Raw genomic sequence first — 20,718 nt, 5'->3', positions numbered from 1 at the left:
TATTCATTTTTGCAGCAAGAAAATGTATAGGCCTATTTTAAAATACAGGCATTTTCTAAATTAAAATATCCATGTGACATTGTTACAAATAAGTTCCGTGACATTTCAAATGATTAATTGAATAAAATCAACTTTTCAATTATGTTGTGACGTGCCCCATGTCATTCGTCTACACCTAGATTTAAATGTGTCCACAGTGTGTCCGAAATCCCCTTTCCCGCGCTTTATTCAAATGCCATTATGCATTCTAAAAACTGTGGAATAGGAAACATATGATAACACAGCAACAACTGATGGCAGTAGCTAACTAGTGTAGCAAACTAGCCAGCTAACTAGTGTAGCAAACTAGCCAGCTAACTAGTGTAGCAAACTAGCCAGCTAACCGAGGTGCCCCTCACATTTTCTGGAGACTTGTGGGAGGAGTGCTTTCTGATAACATCGCCCACTCTATGCGATTTCGGTAGCCTGTTTACATCCGGACTTAGGAGAAATCTAAACACAATGCATCCCTGACCAACTCCTGAAGTGGTCAGTCAGATCTGAACACAATCAGACCACAAAGTGACTTTTCAATGCGATCTTCGTGTTCTGATAGCAGTAGTCACATGTAAGTGCCAAGTGTAGACACAACCTCTGCCTGTCTGCTCCCTACCACCTCACCAGCATCTCCAAGCAGCAATAGAGCGCCAGCCTCAATTTCGCGCAACAGTGCTCAGGTTAAAAACGTACGTTTATTTCAAATATCCAGATACAGACAAAAATGTATGATACTATTCAAATAATGAAATGATTTCTACCCTCATCCCTAGTCACCGACACATAATACAGTAGCTGACTTTAGCCTGTAGTTGGAATGCCTGTTGGTGTGGAGTACCTGTCAGTTGTCGGTAATGGGGAGCCTTGCCTGTCCCCGTGCTAATGTGGTGCCGAGGCACGTTTCTCACCAGAGACTTCCATGGGTCAGTCTCCCATCCAGAGTAGAGGATCATCTCTGTTCTCCTGTTGACCAAAGGACCGTTCGCATTGCGCCTCCCAGATATATATTTTATGATGTTGTAGCAAAGTGTCTGTCAAACACTGTAATCTTCAACTGTCTTTGATAATGCCTAAAATATTTGAATTGCAATTTCAGCTTCCATTGTGTGCTATTTTCTAGCTCGTGGCCACCATATAGCCTAGTAGCCTTTGAACAAGCAGTGTGGGTCAAGGGTCATGTCCCACACTTGCCTTTTCCATGTACATTGAACTGTACTCACCACCTTGTCTGCTCTCTCTCCCCTCCAGTATCGGATGCAGACAGCACTGAGGGCCTACAGCTGAAGAAGGAGCATGCTTTACGAGTCTTCAGCTACATCAGCTCATGGACCCAGAGGTCAGTCTCCCGCTCTCCTCTGTTCCCCGCATTCATTATTCCTCCGTGGATTCGTCCCAAATGGAGCCCTATTTAGTGCACTACTTTTGACCAGGTGCACTTCTTTTGACCACTATGTAGTGGAACGGGTTTCATTTGGAACGTAGACCATTATTCATTCATATTTAAAAGGGGAAGATGTACGCTCCTGGATAGCTCTAGGTCTATCTGAAGTCATTATCAGCCATTAATTCATCGTTTATTACTTGCGCTAACGGCTAACCAATGTGTTTTAGGTGTAGCTTAGCATGTAGGCTAGCTATGGTCACTAGAGGACAAGTGGGTCATAAATAATAGGTTTTTCGGCTCGCTTAGTGGTGGTTGTTATTGTTGTTTAACAACTTTGTGTTTTTCGTGCCTGCACGGAGAAGAGCCTTGAGGAATTTTTGACCTTTCATAGTTGTTCTACCACTCCCTGTGAGATCAGGCAAAAGTGCTTGACTGATCAGGGAAAGTTGATTCTAGTTTTGCATTCTTCTCTTTGTGTTTCTGATTAGTGGGATCCTTCATGTGTGTTAATTGGTTGCTGTCTTATCAAAATACATGGTGGGGGGGAAGAATGTCTAAAATAGGATGGTCAGTAATATAGTCACAGCCGTTTTACATAATGTTATTGTCACAAGAACCCGAATTCATGAGAACAAACAGAGCTCAAAATAGATCCAAGGGCTGCATTAAATTAAATCCTCCACAACAATGCATATTCTGTGTATTTGTTCATACAGCTAAAGCCCACTTGCATGTCTTATTCAGAAAGCGAGAGAACTGAATATTTTCTGTTGCAAGTACCTTAAACTAGGCTTCTCTTGCTATGTTATTTGAATATATGGGGAGTAAAGTATGTTTCTATGCTTTATTCGCTTCAATGCAAGTTTGATTGAATTGAGCCAATAGAGGAGTCTCTAAAGATGGCTGGTTGTTGAGGCCAACACAGGCAGAAGCTACAGTTGACTGTTGTGTGGACCGTGCATTGCCTTTTTATGGTTCCCAAACGTTTTGGTTCCTCGACCATCCAAATGGAATGAGTCAGCCTCGAACTGCGACCCCAGTAGGAGTTGACTGCGACTCACTGGTGGGTCTTTGTGATTCGCAGTTCACTCAATCCCTCTCGCCACTCCTCCTTCCCCTCCACAGGCAATGTCTATGCTGCTTCAAGGAGTACAAGCACCTGGAGGTGTTCAACCAGCTGGTCTATGCCCTCATCAACCTGGTCATCGCTCAGGTCACCAGCCTGAGAGACCGCCTCTGTAGCGCCACCAGCCAACGGGGCGTCACCGACGACGAGGCCGCAGGTGGCGAGGAGGGGCCAGGGACAGAATGGCGTGGGGAGGGAGGGGGTGGAATAACTGGAGCAGGGCCACACCCCCAGCAACCGCCCACATCGCCTGTTGAGGACGAGCCGCTGAACGTGGAGAGGGACTCGGCAGAGGAGGACGGCACCGGGGACGCACCGGAGCAGAACCAGAATAACAACAACCAGAACCCAGTCCAGGGGACGAGCCAGGCCCAGCAGGAGGCCCCCAAGCCAGGGGGTAGTGGTATTGGGGCGTCCGAGGCTGTAGCTAGCAGCAGTACGGACTGCCAGGCCCACGAGGACATGTTTGACTCGTGGAGCACCGAGGACCGGGAGAAGCTGCTGCTCTGCGCCGCCAAGATCTTCCAGATTCAGTTTCCCCTGTATACGGCTTACAAACACAACACCCACCCCACCATAGAGGTAATGGAATGACACACCCTGATACAACACAATACATAATCAAACCCCACTGTAGAGGTAATAGAATAACATGTTTCCCCCGACACAACACCCATCCCACCAAAGCAGTAATGTTATAATATGTGCCGCACACTGCACCATAGAGGTAAAAGCGTAACATGGACCCATACACACAACTCAATTATGGATTCAGTATATCAGCATTTATCTCCATGGTGTACTTAATACTTGACAATGACATTGGTGTCCTCCTGTTCTAAAATGTTCGAACATTTCTCAGTATACAATATACTCGTCATACTTTCTTTGTTTCCTTTTTCCAGGACATCTCTGCTCATGAAAGCAATATCCTCGGCTCCTTCTGCGACATGAACGTAAGGACTCCTCCGCCCTCTCTTTGTTTTTACGACTCCACTGTTTCGTCCAAAAACACAATACTCGATCCGCCGGAATGTCGCTTTGTGTCGGGTCCAACTGTTTACGGCGACATCTACGTCTCTCAAATGGCACCCTATTCCCTTTTTGGAGTGCACTACTTTTGACCCGGGCCCGTATGGCTCTGGTCAAAAGTACTGCACTGTATAGGGAATAGGGTGCCATTTGGTATGCATCCTACGTCATCCAGTCCTTTGAAGCAAAGGCCCATGTCTTAATGTGTGGTCTGCCTGTTTGACCAATCTCCTCCTAGTCTCCTCTCCTCTTTCCTGTGGTCATGTTACTCATATCAGTGATTCATGACATCTTGGGTCTATTTATATTTTATTGGGAAGCTGCTTGAAAAGTGGCATGCCCAGGGCCCAACAGCTGTGTCCCATTTAGGACTGGGAGAGTAGGGAGGCAGGACTCTGAACACTCTTCCCTGGTTTTTGTAATGGGTTTTCACTCGAGGAGGTTTGGTGTAGATTTGGTTAACAATAGGTCCTAGAACAGTTCTCCCTCAGGGGTCCAATTACAAATGTTTCCTTTAGGACCAGGGGAGACAGAGGGAGAAGGCTCTCTAAACATGTACAGTACCAGTCCCTCTTGTGGCTTTTCAGGCCAACATACACATGAGGTGTGAAATGTGTCTGCAGTGTAGTTTGGGTTTTTATTAAATTGAGGCTCATTTCCACCTCCAAGTGCTGTCGATCTTTCCCCAGAGTACAATAATCGGTTTCGGGCTAATTTAATAACTCTCCAGCTTATACCTTTCCACCGTATTAAACATTTATGTGCTTTTAATGGATATTTTTAGTGGACAAAGTTCATAGTCTGCATCAGACCGGAGTTCAGATAGTGTTCTGTGCTTAATTGACCTTGCCTAGCTGGAATAAAACCAATGGAATACTCAAATCAAGTTGTATTTGTCACATGCGCCGAATACAACAATGTAGACTTTACAGTGAAATGCTTACTTACAAGCCCTTAACCAACAATGCAGTTTTAAAGTATTTACTCAAATAAACTGAAGTTTAAAAAATTATAGAAAAATAACAAATAATTAAAGTGACACAATAAAATAACAGGCTATAAACATGGGGTACGGGTACAGAGTCAATGTGCGGCAGCACAGGTTAGCTGAGGTAATATGTACAGTACCAGTCAAAAGTTTGGACACACCTACTCATTCCAGGGTTTTTCTTTATTTTTGACTATTTTCTATTTTCTAAATAGTAAAAAATAAAGAAAAACCCTGGAAAAGACATCAACACTATGAAATAACACACATCGAATCATGTTGTAAACAAATCAAAATATATTTGAGATTCTTCAAGGTAGCCCTTTGCATTGATGACAGCTTTGCCCACTCTTGGCATTCTCTCAACCAGCTTCATGAGGAATGCTTTTCTAGAAGGAGTACCCACATATGCTGAGCACTTGTTGGCTGCTTTTCCTTCAATCTGCAGTCCAACTCTTCCCAAACCATCTCAATTGGGTAGAGGTCGTGTGATTGTGGAGGCCAGGTCATCTGATGCAGCACTCCATCCCTCTCCCTCTTGGTCAAATAGCCCTTACACAGCCTGGAGGTGTGTTCGGTCATTGTCCTGTTGAAAAACAAATGTTAGTCCCACTAAGCCCAAACCAGATGGGATGGCGTATCGCTGCAGAATGCTGTGGTAGCCATGCATCGCCTGATATAGAGGTCCTGAATGGCTGGAAGCGTGGTCCCAGTGATGAACTGGGCCGTACGCACTACCCTCTGTAGTGTCTTGCGGTCGGAGTCCGAGCAGTTGCCGTACCAGGCGGTGACGCAACCAGGCAGGATGCTCTCGATGGTGCAGTTGTAGAACTTTTTGAGGATCTGAGCACTCATGACAAGTTTTTTTTTCAGTCTCCTGAGGGGGAATAGGTGTTTTCATGCCATCTTCACGACTGTCTTGGTGTGTTTTACCATGTTAGTTTTTTGGTGATGTGGACACCAAGGAACTTGAAGCTCTCAACCTGCTCCACTGCAGCCCCGTCAATGAGAATGGGGGCATGCTTGGCCCTCCTTTTCCTGTAGTCCACGATCATCTCCTATATCTTGATCACATTGAGGGAGAGGTTGTTATCCTGGCACCACACTGCCACGTCTCTGACCTCCTCCCTATAGATTCTCATCGTTGTTGGTGATCAGGCCTATCACTTGTGTTGTCGGCAAACTTGATGGGTTTGGAGTCATGCTTGACCATGCAGTCATGGGTGAACAGGGAGTACAGGAGGGGACTGAACACGCATCCCTGAGGGGCCCCTGTATTGAGGATCAGCGTGACAGATATGTTGTTACCTACCCATACCACCTGGGGGTGGCACGTCAGGAAGTCCAGGATCCAGTTGCAGTGGGAGGTGTTTAGTCCCAGGGTCCTTAGCTTAGTGATGAGCTTTGTGGCCACTATGGATTTGAATGCTGAGGTGTTGTCAATGAATAGCATTCTCACGTAGGTGTTCCTTTTGTCCAGGTGGACAAGGGCAGTGGGGAGTGCAATAGAGATTGCGTCATCTGTGGATCTGTTGCGGCGGTATGCAATTTGAAGTGGGTCTAGGGTTTCTGGGATAATGGTGTTGGATATGAGCCATGACCCACCTTTTAAGCACTGCAGACGTGAGTGATGCAGGTTGGTATTCATTTAGGCAGGTTAGCTTGGTGTTCTTGGGCACAGGGACTATGGTGGTCTGCTTGAAACATGTTGATATTACAGACTCAGACAGGGAGAGGTTGAAAATGTCATTGAAGACACTTGCCAGTTGGTCAGCGCATGCTTTGAGTACACATCCTGGTAATCCGTCTGGCTCTGCAGCCTTGTGAATGTTGATCTCTTTAAAGGTCTCACTCACATCGGCTACGCAGAGCGTGATCACACATTTGTTTGGAATAGCTGGTGCTCTCAATCATGCTTCAGTGTTGCTTGCCTTGAAGCGTGCATAGAAGTAATTTACCTGGTCTGATAGGCTCGTGTCACTGGGCAGCTTTTGTAGTCCGTAAGAGTTTGCAAGCCCTGCCACATCTGACGAGCGCCGGCGCCAGTGTAGTAGGATTCAATCTTAGTCCTGTATTGACGCATTGCCTGTTTGATGGTTCGTCGGAGGGCATAGCGAGATTTTTTATAAGCGTCCGGGTAAGTCCCACTCCTTGAAAGCAGCAGCTCTACCCTTAAGCTCAGTGTTGCCTGTAATGTTGCCTGTAATCCATGGCTTTTGGTTGGAGTATGTACGTACGGCCACTGTGGGAATGACATCATCGATGCTCTTATTGATGAAGCTCCCTACTCATTTGGCACACCAGGCAGGCTAAAGCAAATGCTCAAAGATTTCATATAAAATCAGCAAAAAAAGAAACGTCATCTCACTGTCAACTGCGTTTATTTTCAGCAAACCTAACATGTGTAAATATTTATATGAACATAACAAGATTCAGCAACTGAGACATAAACTGAAGAACTTCCACAGACATGTGACTAACAGAAATTGAATAATGTGTCCCTGAACAAAGGGGGTGTCAAAATCAAAAGTAACAGTCAGTATCTGGTGTGGCCACCAGCTGCATTAAGTACTGCAGTGCATCTCCTCCTCATGGACTGCACCAGATTTGACAGTTCTTGCTGAGAGATGTTACCCAACTCTTCCACCAAGGCACCTGCAAGTTCCCAGACATTTCTGGGCAGAATGGCCCTAGCCCTCACCCTCTGATCCAACAGGTCCCAGACATGCTCAATGGGATTGAGATCTAGGCTCTTCACTGGCCATGGCAGAACACTGATATTCCTGTCTTGCAGGAAATCACGCACAGAACGAGCAGTATGGCTAGTGGCATTGTCATGCTGGAGGGTCATGTCAGGATGAGCCTGCAGGAAGGGTACCACATGAGGGAGGTGGTTGTCTTCACTGTTATGCACAGCGTTGAGATTGCCTGCAATGACAACAAGCTCAGTCCGACGATGCTGTAACACAACGCCCCAGACAATGACGGACCCTCCACCTCCAAACCGATTCCACTCCAGAGTACAGGCCTCGGTGTAACGCTCATTCCTTCAACAATAAACGTGAATCCGACCATCACCACCGGTGAGACAAAACTGCGACTCGTCAGTGAAGAGCACTTTTTGCCAGTCCTGTCTGGTCCAGCGATGGTGGGGTTGTGCCCATAGGTGACGTTGTTTCCGGTGATGTCTGGTGAGGACCTGCCTTACAACATGCCTACAATCCCTCAGTTCAGCTTATTGCGGACAGTCTGAGCACTGATGGATGGATTGTGCATTCCTGGTGTAACTCGGGCAGTTGTTGTTGCCGTCTTGTACCTGTCCCGCAGGTGTGATGTTCGGATGTACCGATCCTATGCTGGTGTTGTTACACGTGGTCTGCCACTGCGAGGACGATCAGCTGTCCGTCCTGTCTCCCTGTAGCGCTGTCTTAGGCGACTCACAGTATGGACATTGCAATTTATATCCCTGGCCACATCTGCAGTCCTCATGCCTCCTTGCAGCATGCCTAAGGCACGTTCACGCAGATGAGCAGGGACCCTGGACATCTTTCTTTTGGTGTTTTTCAGAGTCAGTAGAAAGGTCTCTTTATTGTCCTAAGTTTTCATAACTGTGCCCTTAATTTCCTGTAAGCTGTTAGTGTCTTAACGACCGTTCCACAGGTGCATGTTCATGAATTGTTTATGGTTCATTGAACAAGCATGTGAAACAGTGTTTAAAGCCTTTACAATGAAGATCTGTGAAGGTATTTGGATTTTTACAAATTATCTTTGAAAGACAGGGTCCTGAAAAAGGGATGTTTCTTTTTTTGCTGAGTTCACTATGAATCCAGCTCTGGTCTTCATAGTATAGTCTGCAAAAAATAGTCTGCAAAAAAGTCATCATCTCTTCTCCTACATCTGAGATGGTGTGAAAGAACTAGAGAAGTGAAAGCAAATTCCCAGTATACATCCATCCACCGTATTGCCCTCACCTATAGTTCTTATAAACCAAAAGGAGATGAGGGTATGAAACCATTGAGGTGCACCAATCATGCTAGTCTCTTCCACTATGATGTGTGTTATGAAGCCAAAGTTAATTTTCCATATCCGTGTGGACAATAAAGTTGTGTTGACCTTGTTTTTCCCTGTGACCAGGATGTGGAGGTCCCCTTGCACTTGCTGCGCTACGTGTGCCTGTTCTGTGGCAAGCACGGTCTGTCGCTCATGAAGGACTGCTTTGAGTCAGGCACGCCAGAGAGCCTGCCCTTCCCCATCGCCCACGCCTTCATCACCATCGTCTCCAATGTGAGTAGGAGTTAATCCAGCCACCCAACACTGCAACCCAGCCCAACCGCTCATAATTTATATATGTTTATATATCCACTCAATCCTGGATGCATTTACCACTACCTCCAGATGCTGTTTCAGCTCCATCTCCAGAGCCACATGTATGCAGATGTTCTTGATGCAGTTTCTATGTTATAGCACAGCTGTTTCGTTTGTGAATGCTCTCTCCGTCAGTAATCGCAGTGAATAATCAGTTGTCAGCCAGCTCTGTTGAAGTGGCATCTGTTTTTAGGTTTTCCACTGCTTCTCACACATCTCAAGGGATGTCAGTCTGATTCCAAATCCGTTTGTTCTCTCCACACACAGATCCGAATATGGTTGCACATTCCCGCCGTCATGCAGCACATCATACCGTTCCGCACGTATGTAATACGGTAAGTTCACACTCTCCATATCAATGAAACTCCGTGGCGAAGTCTCTGTATTGACTTCAGAGTGAGGATAATTAAGTCTTCATTCACTAGTGCCTCGAAATCCCTAATTAGGCATGTATCAATACAGATTGAATCACCAATCATTTATTGAATAAAATGGTTGTTAGTCATGACGTTTTCCCCATATCAAATACAGCTCTCAACAATATGGCATCCCGTACTGCTGTTTAGTGCTTTTTTTCCTGCAGTCATTCTAAGAGGATAAGAAAATGGGGCAGAGAGAGGGGAGTTGCTGTTGCAGTCGGAGCTCCTCTCGTCAGAAATGGCCCAAGGGGCTGTTTGAAATGCATATTGTATTCGGATACACAGTGCTGTGTTGTTCGACTCGCCCACCACTTTCCAACACACAATCAAACGCACTTGATAGAGATTCTCCCCTGAATATTGGATGTAGTATTAGGGAGGACGTTATGCAAAAAGGGTAATCCAGCATATTGGCAGTCGATCAGCATAAATCAAGGTTGAATTTAGTGGATGCTCTTACGAAGTATATTTTTGTTGTATTTGAGTTGAATTTCTAAAATTCAATCAGATACTTGACTGTATATATTTTTTTCTGGGTGGAAAGCAATTTCAGCTGAGAGCCCTCAGTCGGTGTAGTGTGCTTCACTCTTGCCGTGCCACCAACTGGTGTTGCTAGGAAGAGCTTCCCTCGCCATGGTAACAGTGGCCAATGCTCCAGTCAGCGTCTCCTCACATGACCTTGGAGCAGCCAGACAGCTCGCAGGCCTCGCCGCACCTCTGTCATGTGACCTGGGTGGGCTGGATTAACTGGTCCTGATGTCCAAATGGAACATTCCTTACTCATTTTGGTCCTTTGTCTAAGAAGAAGGATGAAATGTGACTTCTTGGCTCCAGTGCCATTCCACCTTACAGCGTATCAATCCTTCCTCCTGAATTGAGCAGAATGTTTGTTTTCTCAGAAGTTATTAAAAAGATACATACTGTATCTTATTGATCGCAGAGACCGTAGATTCTCATTGAAGCCAACTATTGTCATGGTTTTTCTCAGTAGCTTATCAAAGTGCTTCTCATCTGAGTGTTTCAGCCAGCCTCGATAGATGCCACACACTTAGTCTTTACTGTTTAGTTTGTCCAGTCATTATGTCCAACCTGTCTACCGTGTCTTCTCCAGAAACACACTTGAGAGCACCTGACCAAGGGACTTTAACTTTAAAATTAATCAGAACAAATAAATATATTTCCTAACAAAGGGACTTCCTGGTTTAAATAAAGTTTTATCTCAATTCACAAATAACTTATTTCCAAATGTGTCCCTCCCCAGGTACCTGTGCAAGCTGTCGGACCAGGAGCTGCGTCAGAGCGCGGCACGCAACATGGCCGACCTGATGTGGAGCACGGTGAAGGAGCCGCTGGACAGCGCACTGTGCTTCGACAAGGAGAGTCTGGACCTGGCCTTCAAGTACTTCATGTCCCCCACGCTCACCATGAGGCTGGCCGGCCTCAGCCAAATCACGGTGAGACTCACACGTGCACCCAGAGACGCGCACGCCCACTCTCACACACTGCTGTGTTGCTTGCTCTTTGGGAGTCTCGGCCCGGGTTACTGTGAAGCACATTGTGACAACTGTTTTGTTTTTGACACAGAGACACTTTGACTTGTATACTTTACTAAAGCTCCACTAGGACTTTCAGTTTACTGTAACTGAGACTTTTACTCTAGGGTCAATGACTCGATAATGGGATGAAGTACACCGGTGTGTGCATGCATACATAATTCATGAAATGTTTATTCTCGTTTTCTCCCACAGAATCAGCTCCACACCTTCAACGACGTCTGTAATAATGAGTCTCTGGTGTCCGACACCGAAACGTAAGTCAATTGAGTTGATTTTACAATGAAACGTAAGTCAATTGATTTGAGTTAGCAATGCATCACGGACCGTTAAAGCTGCGTACCTCAACCTCAAACTGTCCCCCCAGGTCAATAGCAAAGGAACTAGCTGACTGGCTAATCAACAACAATGTGGTGGAGCATATATTTGGACCAAATTTGCATATTGAGGTGAGTTTTCCCATTCCAAGTCGTTATTACAGTAAGTCAATACATTTTTGTGGGTAATCTGTGTTTGAACTTCCCTGTTAATGAGGAGGTTGTCTTTGTGCCTCTTTGTTGTCGTTCCAGATAATTAAACAGTGCCAAGTGATCCTGAACTTCCTTGCCGCAGAGGGCAGGCTCAGCACCCAGCATGTGGACTGCATCTGGGCCGCAGCTCAGGTAACTAGGCCCTAAACACCAGGGCCCAGAAAGCATATAGAAAGCTTCTCAGAGTAGAAATGCTGATTTTAGGATAACTTTTGCCTCTTCAATCAAGTTGAGGGACCTAATCTTAGAGCAGTGCTCATACTCTGAATTTGTATGCATATGTTACACTTTTCTTTACTATATTCTACCAAATAGTTTTTGCTATCATTTCATTTAATTGAAATCCAAAGTTGTCTTGTGTGTCATTTTTCACTGATGTTCTCCTTGACCCTGTCTCTCTATCTATTATTATGTAGCTGAAGCACTGTAGCCGTTACATCCACGACCTGTTCCCCTCGCTCATCAAGAACCTGGACCCGGTGCCGCTGCGCCACGTCCTCAACCTGGTGTCCGGCCTGCACCCCAGCGCGCACACCGAACAGGTACCCACACACGCCACACATCATGAGCGCCCAATGGAACATGAGGACTACGAATTACCTAGGTCCGGGACGATGCCAGTATCGCGATTCTCTTAGGTATTGTGGCAAGGAAACACAACACGAAGGTAATATAACTTCTTTAGAAACCGAGTGTCATCTGGAGTCTGAGTGATTGATTTTCCAAGCTATAGCACACCCTATTTTACATAAAGCAGATTTTTAAAGGACCAAAGAGTTTGGTCTGCTTTGTGTTTTGCATTTTTGCCATGGAAAAAAATATTACGAGACTGGTATCATCCTGGGCCTGTTATTACCTCAGATTAGAGTTACTTTAGGCCATGGCAAGGAGTGGACAATCAAATGTTCAGTGTGATTTAATCTAGATATCACCAGATTACTTTAGGGTGCTTTATAGTCACATACACCCAGCCTTAACTAACAGAGCTGCTCTTTGTCTTGGTCACCTGCCCACCATAAATATCCTATAATTGTGATTCTGTATGTAATTCTATGCTGCCCACCCACCCTCCCTCCTCAGACCCTGTACCTGGCCTCCATGCTGATCAAGGCTCTGTGGAACAACGCCCTGTCCGCTAAGGCCCAGCTCTCCAAGCAGAGTTCCTTTGCCTCGCTGCTCAACACCAACGTCCCCATGGGCAACAAGAAAGGTACGATTGTTGTGTTTGTCTGTGTATTTCAAGGGGATATATGTTCTTTATCTTTGTGGTAGACAACTCCGGTGCTGTGGAGTTGCAGTGGTATGCTGGTTTTTGGTCCAGCACTAATCAAGGTGATGAAGGTGTTGAATCAGGTGTTTTAGTGCTGGGATGGAACAAAAGGCTTGAACACCCTTTAAAACCTAATAACCAGGGTTTACCACTTGCTTAGATACATAGGATCTTAAACATCTCTGCTGTTTATATAGACTACGTTATGAATTCTGAAGTGTTTTGTGAGATGCGGTATCTGATGCTTTAAGCCTCTGCTTCTCGTCTCTACCCAGGCTCTCCAGCGGCCAGCCCGGACAGCAGTGACAACAGCGACACCCACCACAGCGGCGGTAGCGACATGGAGATGGACGAGCAGATGATGGGCAGCAGCAAGCGGGGCCAGCAGAGACTCTCTGACACAGAGGTTACCAGCACTCTAGTACCCTTTTCGCACTCTCTAGCTGGAGAAACAAGTGATGCACTTTCTCAATACATTTAATAGGAATTGCTGTTAGTAGCGAACTGTTAATTTCCAGCACTGTTCAGCAATCCATGCCTTGTTTTTTTTGTTTGCCTAGCCACTGTCTCCAACTGTTAACTTTTTAGCATTTTTATCAAACAGCAAATCCAAGTCATTATCCCCGATATTAGCATTTTTCTGGTTTCATGTAAAAAATATCAAAAACTTTTGTGGTTCTGCTGTATGGCTGGTTTACCTGGAACTGATTCGGTCTCCTCTCTCCTCCCCGTCCAGGAGTCGATGCAGGGCAGCTCGGACGAGACGGCCAACAGCATGGAGGAGGGCAGCAGTGGGCCGGGCAGCAGCAGTGGCCACAGCGAGGGCTCCAGCAACGAGGCGGGCTCCAGCCGTGCCAGCCAGTCGGCGGGAAGCCCCGGCAGCGAGCTGCACTCTGACGACATGGCCGACAGCGAGATCCTCAAGGAGGAAGAGGATGAGGAGGAAGATGACGAAGATGATGACGAAGATGATGACGATGAAGATGACGAAGAGGGGAACAACCGGGGTGTAGCGGCCGAGGGCAGCCCGCAGAAGGAACCCCGGGACCAGCCGGAGGTCAGGAAGCGGAAAGCAGGCGAGGCACTGATGGAGGAGCAGGGCGACAGAGCCGAAAGAGGAGGGGCAGGAGACGGACCAAAACCCAAAGGTTTGCCCTTTAACCCCGAGGCAGCCGTCGGCATGGTAACGGCTACGGCGTCGATGGAGGGCCACATGAGGATGCTGGACGCCTGCTCGGCCCGGCCTGAGGGGCCCGAACAACAACATTCAGAGATGGGAGGCCCCTCATCCCAAATGGCCCCTGGACCCCAGGAGCAGACCTGCCTGCCCTGCCCCGGGGACTTCCTGGGGGACGCCATGGGCAACGAGCTGTTCAACTGCCGACACTTCATCGGGCCCCACCACCATCACCACCACCACCATGAAGGGTAAGACTGTTACCATCTCTTTGCTTTCTTTACTCTAATCTGTGTCTTCTCTGTATCTCCTCCTTCACAGTGTTCTATGTTTGGCAAATTTGCCTAGGGAGATGAGGTTCTTTTTAAGGCTTCTATCCAACTACAGACCCCAACTAAGACAAACTGTCCATGGCCGATTGTACAGGTTGAATCAGGACCATCTACGAGCATTTATGTCGGCGTCCAAATGAGTCGTGACACCATCCATAGACGGTTGAGATGGCTATAGTTGCATAGATGTGTAGAAGTGTCCAGTCAATATTTTCTACATTTGTCATGAGAAACTAGACATACATTAGTGTAGAAAACAATAGGAACACTTTCCTAATATTGAGTTTCACTCCCTTTTGCCCTCAGAACAGCCTCAATTCGTCGGGGCATGGACTCTACAAGGTGTCGAAAGCGTTCCACGGGGATGCTGGCCCATGTTGACTCCAATGCTTCCCACAGTTGTTTCAAGTTGACTGGATGTCCTTTGGGTGGTGGACCATTGATGCACATGGGCAACTGTTGAGCGTGAAAAACCCAGCAGCGTTGCAGTTCTTGACACACTCAACATGGTGTGCCTAGCACCTACCATACCCCATTCAAAGGCACTTAAATGTTTTGTCTTGCACATTAACCCTCTGAATGGCACATACACAATCCATGTCTCAATTGTCTCTAGGCTTCAAAATCCTTCTTTAACACGTCTCCTCCCTTTCATTTACACCGATTTGAAGTGGATTTAACAAGTGACATCAGTAATTGATCATAGTTTTCACCCGGATTCACCTGGTCAGTCTGTCATGGAAAGAGAACTGTTTGGTTCACTCAGTGTAAATGTAACACTGTTCCTTGCGACATGAATCTTGTGCTTATTCAAGTGACGAAAACATGCATCGCCCTTCTAACGTTGAATCATCCACCAGGCACATGGTGGACGACATGCTGAGCGCAGACGACGTGTCCTGCAGCAGCTCCCAGATCAGCGCCAAGTCGGAGAAGAACATGGCCGACTTTGACGGTGAGGAGTCTGGCTGTGAGGAGGAGCTGGTGCAGATCAACTCGCACGCCGAGCTCAGCTCCCACTTGCAGCAGCACCTGCCCAACCTGGCCTCTATCTACCACGAGCACATGGTGCAAGGTAGGCTGCACTGCACGGTGCACCTAAGGTTGTGAATTTACTTACATTTACCCCAAATTCCCAAGTTTCCCAGAAATCGTGGTTGGAAAATTCACGGAATACCACACTCACGGAACGGTTTACCCACTCATTGCACACCGATAACAGGCCTCCGTTTACAGCAGCAAGAATCATGTAGTTCTGGTTCTACTAATCATCTGGATGGGTCAATCCAGTCAAATCTTTCACCGTCAGTTAATCCCGTGTAGCTCAGTTGGTAGAGCATGGTGCTTGCAACGCCAGGGTTGTGGGTTCGATTCCCGCGGTGGACCAGTATGAAAATGTATGCACTCACTACTGTAAATCGCGCTGGATAATAGCGTCTGCTAAAGGACAAAATAAAACAACTTCTACCTGTAAACGTGACAGTACGACGTTCCATATGGCTGCGTTCTTATTGCCATTCTTAGTGTCACTCGATTTCAGTTGTTATCCTTGCAACGTTTTAGCATGACATTTTAGCAGTTCAGTAAATATGTACTGAACCTTTTTTTGTTATGGCTCTCTTTTTCACCAGCGGCTATGTTTTATTCCTCTGCAGGGCCGCAGGTCCACAAGCACCAGTACTCTGGCCACGCCGTGACTGACATCAACCTGGACAACGTGTGCAAGAAGGGCAACACGCTGCTTTGGGACCTTGTGCAGGATGAGGACGCGGTATGAACCATGACACTGGATTACACCGTGTTCTAAGAAAGCGACCTTTTTGCTGAGTGATAGCATGTAGCATGCTAGTAGTCAGACAGCCTTGAAGCCGAGCGGCATAGACGCGGAGTTTGAGTTCCCATAAAACAAGCGACACATTTTGTTGTCTAAATGTTCGTTCACTGAATACAAAAAACAGTTTATGCTTTTCCATCCTATTTTTAATCTGAAACTTTGCATACACACATCTAAATTGCGCCTAAACTGTGATTAGTATATTATGGCCTTTATCTTGCATTTCAAAGATGATGGATCCCCCCAAAAATATGCATATTTTTGGGGGTTTGTATTATCTTTTACCAGATCTAATGTGTTATATTCTCCTACATTAATTTCACATTTCCACAAACTTCAAAGTGTTTCCTTTCAAATGGTACCAAGAATATGCATATCCTTGCTTCAGGTCCTGAGCTACAGGCAGTTAGATTTGGGTATGTCATTTTAGGCGAGGGGGGGGGGGGCGTCCGATCCCTAATTAACTCTGTTGATGGTTTTGGCACGTAAGGTCTATGATAACTAGCAAATGTGCCCACTCTGGTCTTAGCACGTGGGCTATAGCCAACATGGATACAATGCGAGAATTTTAATTTGTTTATTGGCAGCCAGTCACCGATCATCATGTCACCAGCATACAAATGAAGACCCCTGATATTTATTGGGAAGGAGCATCAAGCTCATTACAGTGAACTTTCACCACTCTGTGAAGTTCATCATAAATGATTTCATCTGGAGCTTAATAAACTGTGCATGACAAGACCACACACAGCATCGCATGACTGCCAATATATCTCAACATCATGGTTATTCTATCAAAAATTGTGCAATATGCACTGCAATTTGTTGCATATTCTAATCAGCGACTAAAAAAAGTATCTACCCTTGTCTAGCGTATTTAGTTTTTGTTGACATTTAGGGAATTTACCGACAATTTAACAGTTTGCATCAAGCCTGTCATGAAATGGTTGGATGGAAACCTGTTTACTGTGTTTGAAACAAGCTTTGTCAGCTACTAAATACTCAACGTATTAGGAAAGTGCATCACTTCTTCCTTCAGGTTTCAAGGAACAGCTCATTTATTATTAAAGTTAGTAATCGCCATTAGTTCAAATTTTATTTGTCACATACACATGGTTAGCAGATGTTAATGCGAGTGTAGTGAAATGCTTGTGCTTCTAGTTCTGACCATGCAGTAATATCTAACAAGTAATCTAACAATTTCACAACAACTACCTTATACACACAAGTGTAAAGGAATGAATAAGAATATGTACATAAAAATATATATGGATGAGCGATGGCCGAACGGCATAGGCAAGATGCAGTGGATGGTATAGAGTACAGTATATACATATGAAATGAGTAGTGTAGGGTATGTAAACATATATAAGGTGGCATAGTTTAAAGTGACACATTTATTACATCCAATTTTTAATTATTAAATTGGCTAGAGATTGAGTCAGTATGTTGGCAGCAGCCACTCAATGTTAGTGATGGCTGTTTAACAGTCTGATGGCCTTGAGATAGAAGCAGTTTTTCAGTCTCTCGGTCCCTGCTTTGATGCACCTGTACTGACCTCGCCTTCTGGATGATAGCGGGGTGAACAGGCAGTGGCTCGGGTGGTTGTTGTCCTTGATGATCTTTTTGGCCTTCCTGTGACATCGGGTTGTGTAGGTGTCCTGGAGAGCAGGTAGTTTGCCCCCGGTGATGCGTTGTGCAGACTTCACTACCCTCTGGAGAGCCTTATGGTTATGGGTGGAGCAGTTGCTGTACCAGGCGGTGATACAGCCCGACAGGATTCTCTTGATTGTGCGTCTGTAAAAGTTTGAGTGTTTTTGGTGAGGAGAAAAATTTCTTCAGCCTCCTGAGGTGACGGAGGTGAGTGCTACGGGGCGATAGTCGTTAGCTCAGTTACCTTAGCTTTCTTGGGAACTGGAACAATGGTGGCCCTCTTGAAGCATGTGGGAACAGCAGACTGGGATAAGGATTGATTGAATATGTCCGTAAACACACCAGCCTGCTGGTCTGCGCATGCTGTGAGGACGCTCCTAGGGATGCCGTCTGGGCCGGCAGCCTTGCGAGGGTTAACACGTTTAAATGCTTTACTCACGTTGGCTGCGGTGAAGGAGAGCCCGCAGGTTTCGGGAGCGGGGCGTGTCGTATTGTCCTCAAAGCGAGCAAAGAAGTTGTTTAATTTGTCTGGGAGCAGGACATCGTGGTCCGCGACGGGGCTAGTTTTCTTTTTGTAGTCCGTGATTGACTGTCGACCCTGTCACATACCTCTCGTGTCTGAGCCGTTGAATTGCGACTACTTTGTCTCTATACTGACGCTTAGCTTGTTTGATTGCCTTGCGGAGGGAATAGCTACACTGTATTCGGTCTGTTTAGGATCTCCGTGATGTTCTGAAGTCTGAAAAAGATGCGAGTGACCTTACTCTGTTCTTCCCTGTTCCATCAGATCCACCTGTCGGAGGGCCTGATCAACGAGGCGGAGAAGCTGCTTTGCTCTCTGGTGTGCTGGTTCACCGACCGCCAGATCCGCATGCGCTTCATCGAGGGCTGCCTGGAGAACCTAGCCCACCACAGGTGTGTGTGTACGCGTGCATATATGAGCGCGTATGTCTGTGTGAACAACGTAGCTCTCAAGTTAATTGACGTCAAATTATTTTGTAATAAGATCCCTTCGTTGGCTAGCTATTATATGAAACTTGTTTTGTGACGCCATGCTTTTCTCTCTCTCAGATCCGTGGTCGTCTCTCTGCGCCTCCTTCCCAAACTTTTCGGCACTTTTCAGCAGTTCGGCTCCAGCTACGACACCCACTGGATCACCATGTAAGCATCGCACCGTCCACATGATTAGAACAGACAAATGTTGTCCATTACATGGCATCACAGAATAACATTGACAATGCAACAGCTTTGCACATATTGCAAAAACGATATGTAAATTCACTTTGGAGTGCCAGAGTGCGGTCAGGGCGTTTGTAAATTCGGAGCGTTTCACTCTCGACGCGTTCAGAGTGCACACTGGACGTCCGGCCGAGGAGTAGGGTTGATCCGAGCGTTCTCACACGGCAGTCACGCTAACTGGCTAAAGTTGGCTAACTTACTAGCTACTTCCAGACGCAGATGAGAGAACACCTCACTCTGACCATTTTCCTCACCCTAGCAGAGCTGGTTAGGCTGTTTTCATGTTATCCAGAGCGTTGGTAACTGTAGCTGTGCTGCTGGCAACAATTCAATTATTTTTGGGGGGCCGAAGTTTACTGACACCGGTCACATTCAACGGCTGTTGCGCATTCTTAAATTCATCAATTATTCTGCGCTCTGGCACACTCTGAAAAAAGTGCTCTGAAATCGGAGGAGGTAGTGAATTTACAAACGCACCCTTTGATGTCCTGTGTCATGTCTTTCAGGTGGGCGGAGAAGGAGCTGCATATGATGAAGCTGTTCTTTGAGAACCTGCTGCACTACATCCATGAAGTCCGAGAGCAGAGGCACAAGTTTGCCCTGTGAGTAACCCACTCATTCTCTCCACTACAGTACCCCCCCCCCCCCCCCCCCATTGACATTATTGACTTTGCCTTGTAACTATACAACGGCAACAGTTTTATTACTGTGGAATATGGACAACATATTTGGTAGCACAGCATGTATTGTAGGTATACCGATGTAACCACAGCTTATTAAGCTGCCCAGTCTCGCTGCAGTGCGGTTCTGGTGTGCAATGGCTGCAGACAGTGACTCTGTGGTTGTGTATGTGGCCAGCTGGGAGGTGCTGGCTGCTTTTAAGGGACCGCTGAGACAAAATGACACACGAATGTTTTGTCCTGACAGAACTACAGAGGGTGTAGCTAGTCTTTTGATCTCCTTATTTGAAATGTGAAACGCATTGAAATGGTCTTTTTATAGTGATTGTTGCAATTCAAAAGTAAACGGAATAGTTCATTATGAATTATGTTCTTTGATTACTATGCGATCACAGGTATGGCCACAGTGCAGAAGTCCAAGTACGCTTGCAGTTCCTGACCTGTGTCTTCTCCACACTTGGCTCCCCAGACCACTTCAGTAAGTCAACACGGTCGCGTTCATTAGGCACCAAATGGAACAAAACAGACTGAAACTGAACAACCTAATAAGAAGTCCAATAAGAAACTCATTCCAACTTTCCGTTACATTACCCAGTCTTCACATACAACTCAACAGAAACATTCCCTATCATTGTCTGCGTCTGTGCCTCTATGGCTGGCTGGCTGGCTGCACCCTGGGGGTGGAATTGGCCCTAGAGAAGTGCAACTTGATGAGCCTCTCTCTCTCCTACAACAGAGACGTCTTTGTCCTCTGGAGCCTCTAGAGAGGGGTGACCGGATCTACCTAGCTAGCTAACTCACTCTGTTCATAGCCGTGTGTGTGACTTTTGTGTATGCCTGTTTGTGTGTGAGCATGTGCATGTGTGCGTTTGCAGACTTTTGTCTCTGTTTGAAGAGGAGCTAATGTTTGGGATTTAGAGGTAGACTGGGGGACTCCCTGCCCCGGTGGCTCCCGACCAGGATGTACAGACTGCCATTCTCCGTGATACAAAATAAATAACGTAACGTGATAGTGCAGCCAATTTTCTCTGGCAACCATTTGTATTGTGTTTACGTGAATGCGGTGTACGTGTTTATCTGGTTGTGTGTCCATTGTGGAT

General features: G+C 46.2%; 1 protein-coding gene and 1 non-coding gene across 8 annotated transcripts in view; both read left to right on the top strand.

Annotated features, from left to right (window-relative positions):
* The window catches only part of LOC139567505 (ubiquitin carboxyl-terminal hydrolase 34-like), a 67,228-nt gene that overhangs the window by 4,338 nt on the left and 42,172 nt on the right, over nucleotides 1-20,718 (top strand). For 3 of the 7 annotated variants that reach the window (XM_071388828.1, XM_071388826.1, XM_071388829.1), the window contains exons 2-20: nucleotides 1,285-1,372; nucleotides 2,546-3,128; nucleotides 3,452-3,502; nucleotides 8,701-8,850; nucleotides 9,199-9,266; nucleotides 10,612-10,804; nucleotides 11,099-11,160; nucleotides 11,271-11,352; nucleotides 11,473-11,565; nucleotides 11,850-11,975; nucleotides 12,514-12,643; nucleotides 12,979-13,109; nucleotides 13,440-14,131; nucleotides 15,073-15,287; nucleotides 15,868-15,983; nucleotides 18,487-18,614; nucleotides 18,771-18,860; nucleotides 19,445-19,540; nucleotides 20,014-20,096. In XM_071388828.1, coding sequence (XP_071244929.1) covers nucleotides 1,285-1,372; nucleotides 2,546-3,128; nucleotides 3,452-3,502; nucleotides 8,701-8,850; nucleotides 9,199-9,266; nucleotides 10,612-10,804; nucleotides 11,099-11,160; nucleotides 11,271-11,352; nucleotides 11,473-11,565; nucleotides 11,850-11,975; nucleotides 12,514-12,643; nucleotides 12,979-13,109; nucleotides 13,440-14,131; nucleotides 15,073-15,287; nucleotides 15,868-15,983; nucleotides 18,487-18,614; nucleotides 18,771-18,860; nucleotides 19,445-19,540; nucleotides 20,014-20,096 — 3,177 coding nt within the window. Of the gene's footprint in view, nucleotides 1-1,284; nucleotides 1,373-2,545; nucleotides 3,129-3,451; nucleotides 3,503-8,700; nucleotides 8,851-9,198; nucleotides 9,267-10,611; nucleotides 10,805-11,098; nucleotides 11,161-11,270; nucleotides 11,353-11,472; nucleotides 11,566-11,849; nucleotides 11,976-12,513; nucleotides 12,644-12,978; nucleotides 13,110-13,439; nucleotides 14,132-15,072; nucleotides 15,288-15,843; nucleotides 15,984-18,486; nucleotides 18,615-18,770; nucleotides 18,861-19,444; nucleotides 19,541-20,013; nucleotides 20,097-20,718 lie in introns of all 7 variants that reach the window. The other 4 variants (XM_071388827.1, XM_071388825.1, XM_071388824.1 and 1 more) reach the window with 2 other exon arrangements.
* LOC139569001 (small nucleolar RNA SNORA70) lies at nucleotides 19,705-19,838 on the top strand. The gene has a single exon (XR_011673838.1). It is a non-coding gene; the product is annotated as a small nucleolar RNA SNORA70 (small nucleolar RNA).

Source organism: Salvelinus alpinus, chromosome 2, assembly GCF_045679555.1.
Source record: "Salvelinus alpinus chromosome 2, SLU_Salpinus.1, whole genome shotgun sequence".
NCBI lineage: Eukaryota > Metazoa > Chordata > Actinopteri > Salmoniformes > Salmonidae > Salvelinus > Salvelinus alpinus.
The sequence above is the reverse complement of the archived record's forward strand: the minus strand, read 5'-3'. Positions and strand labels throughout refer to the sequence as shown.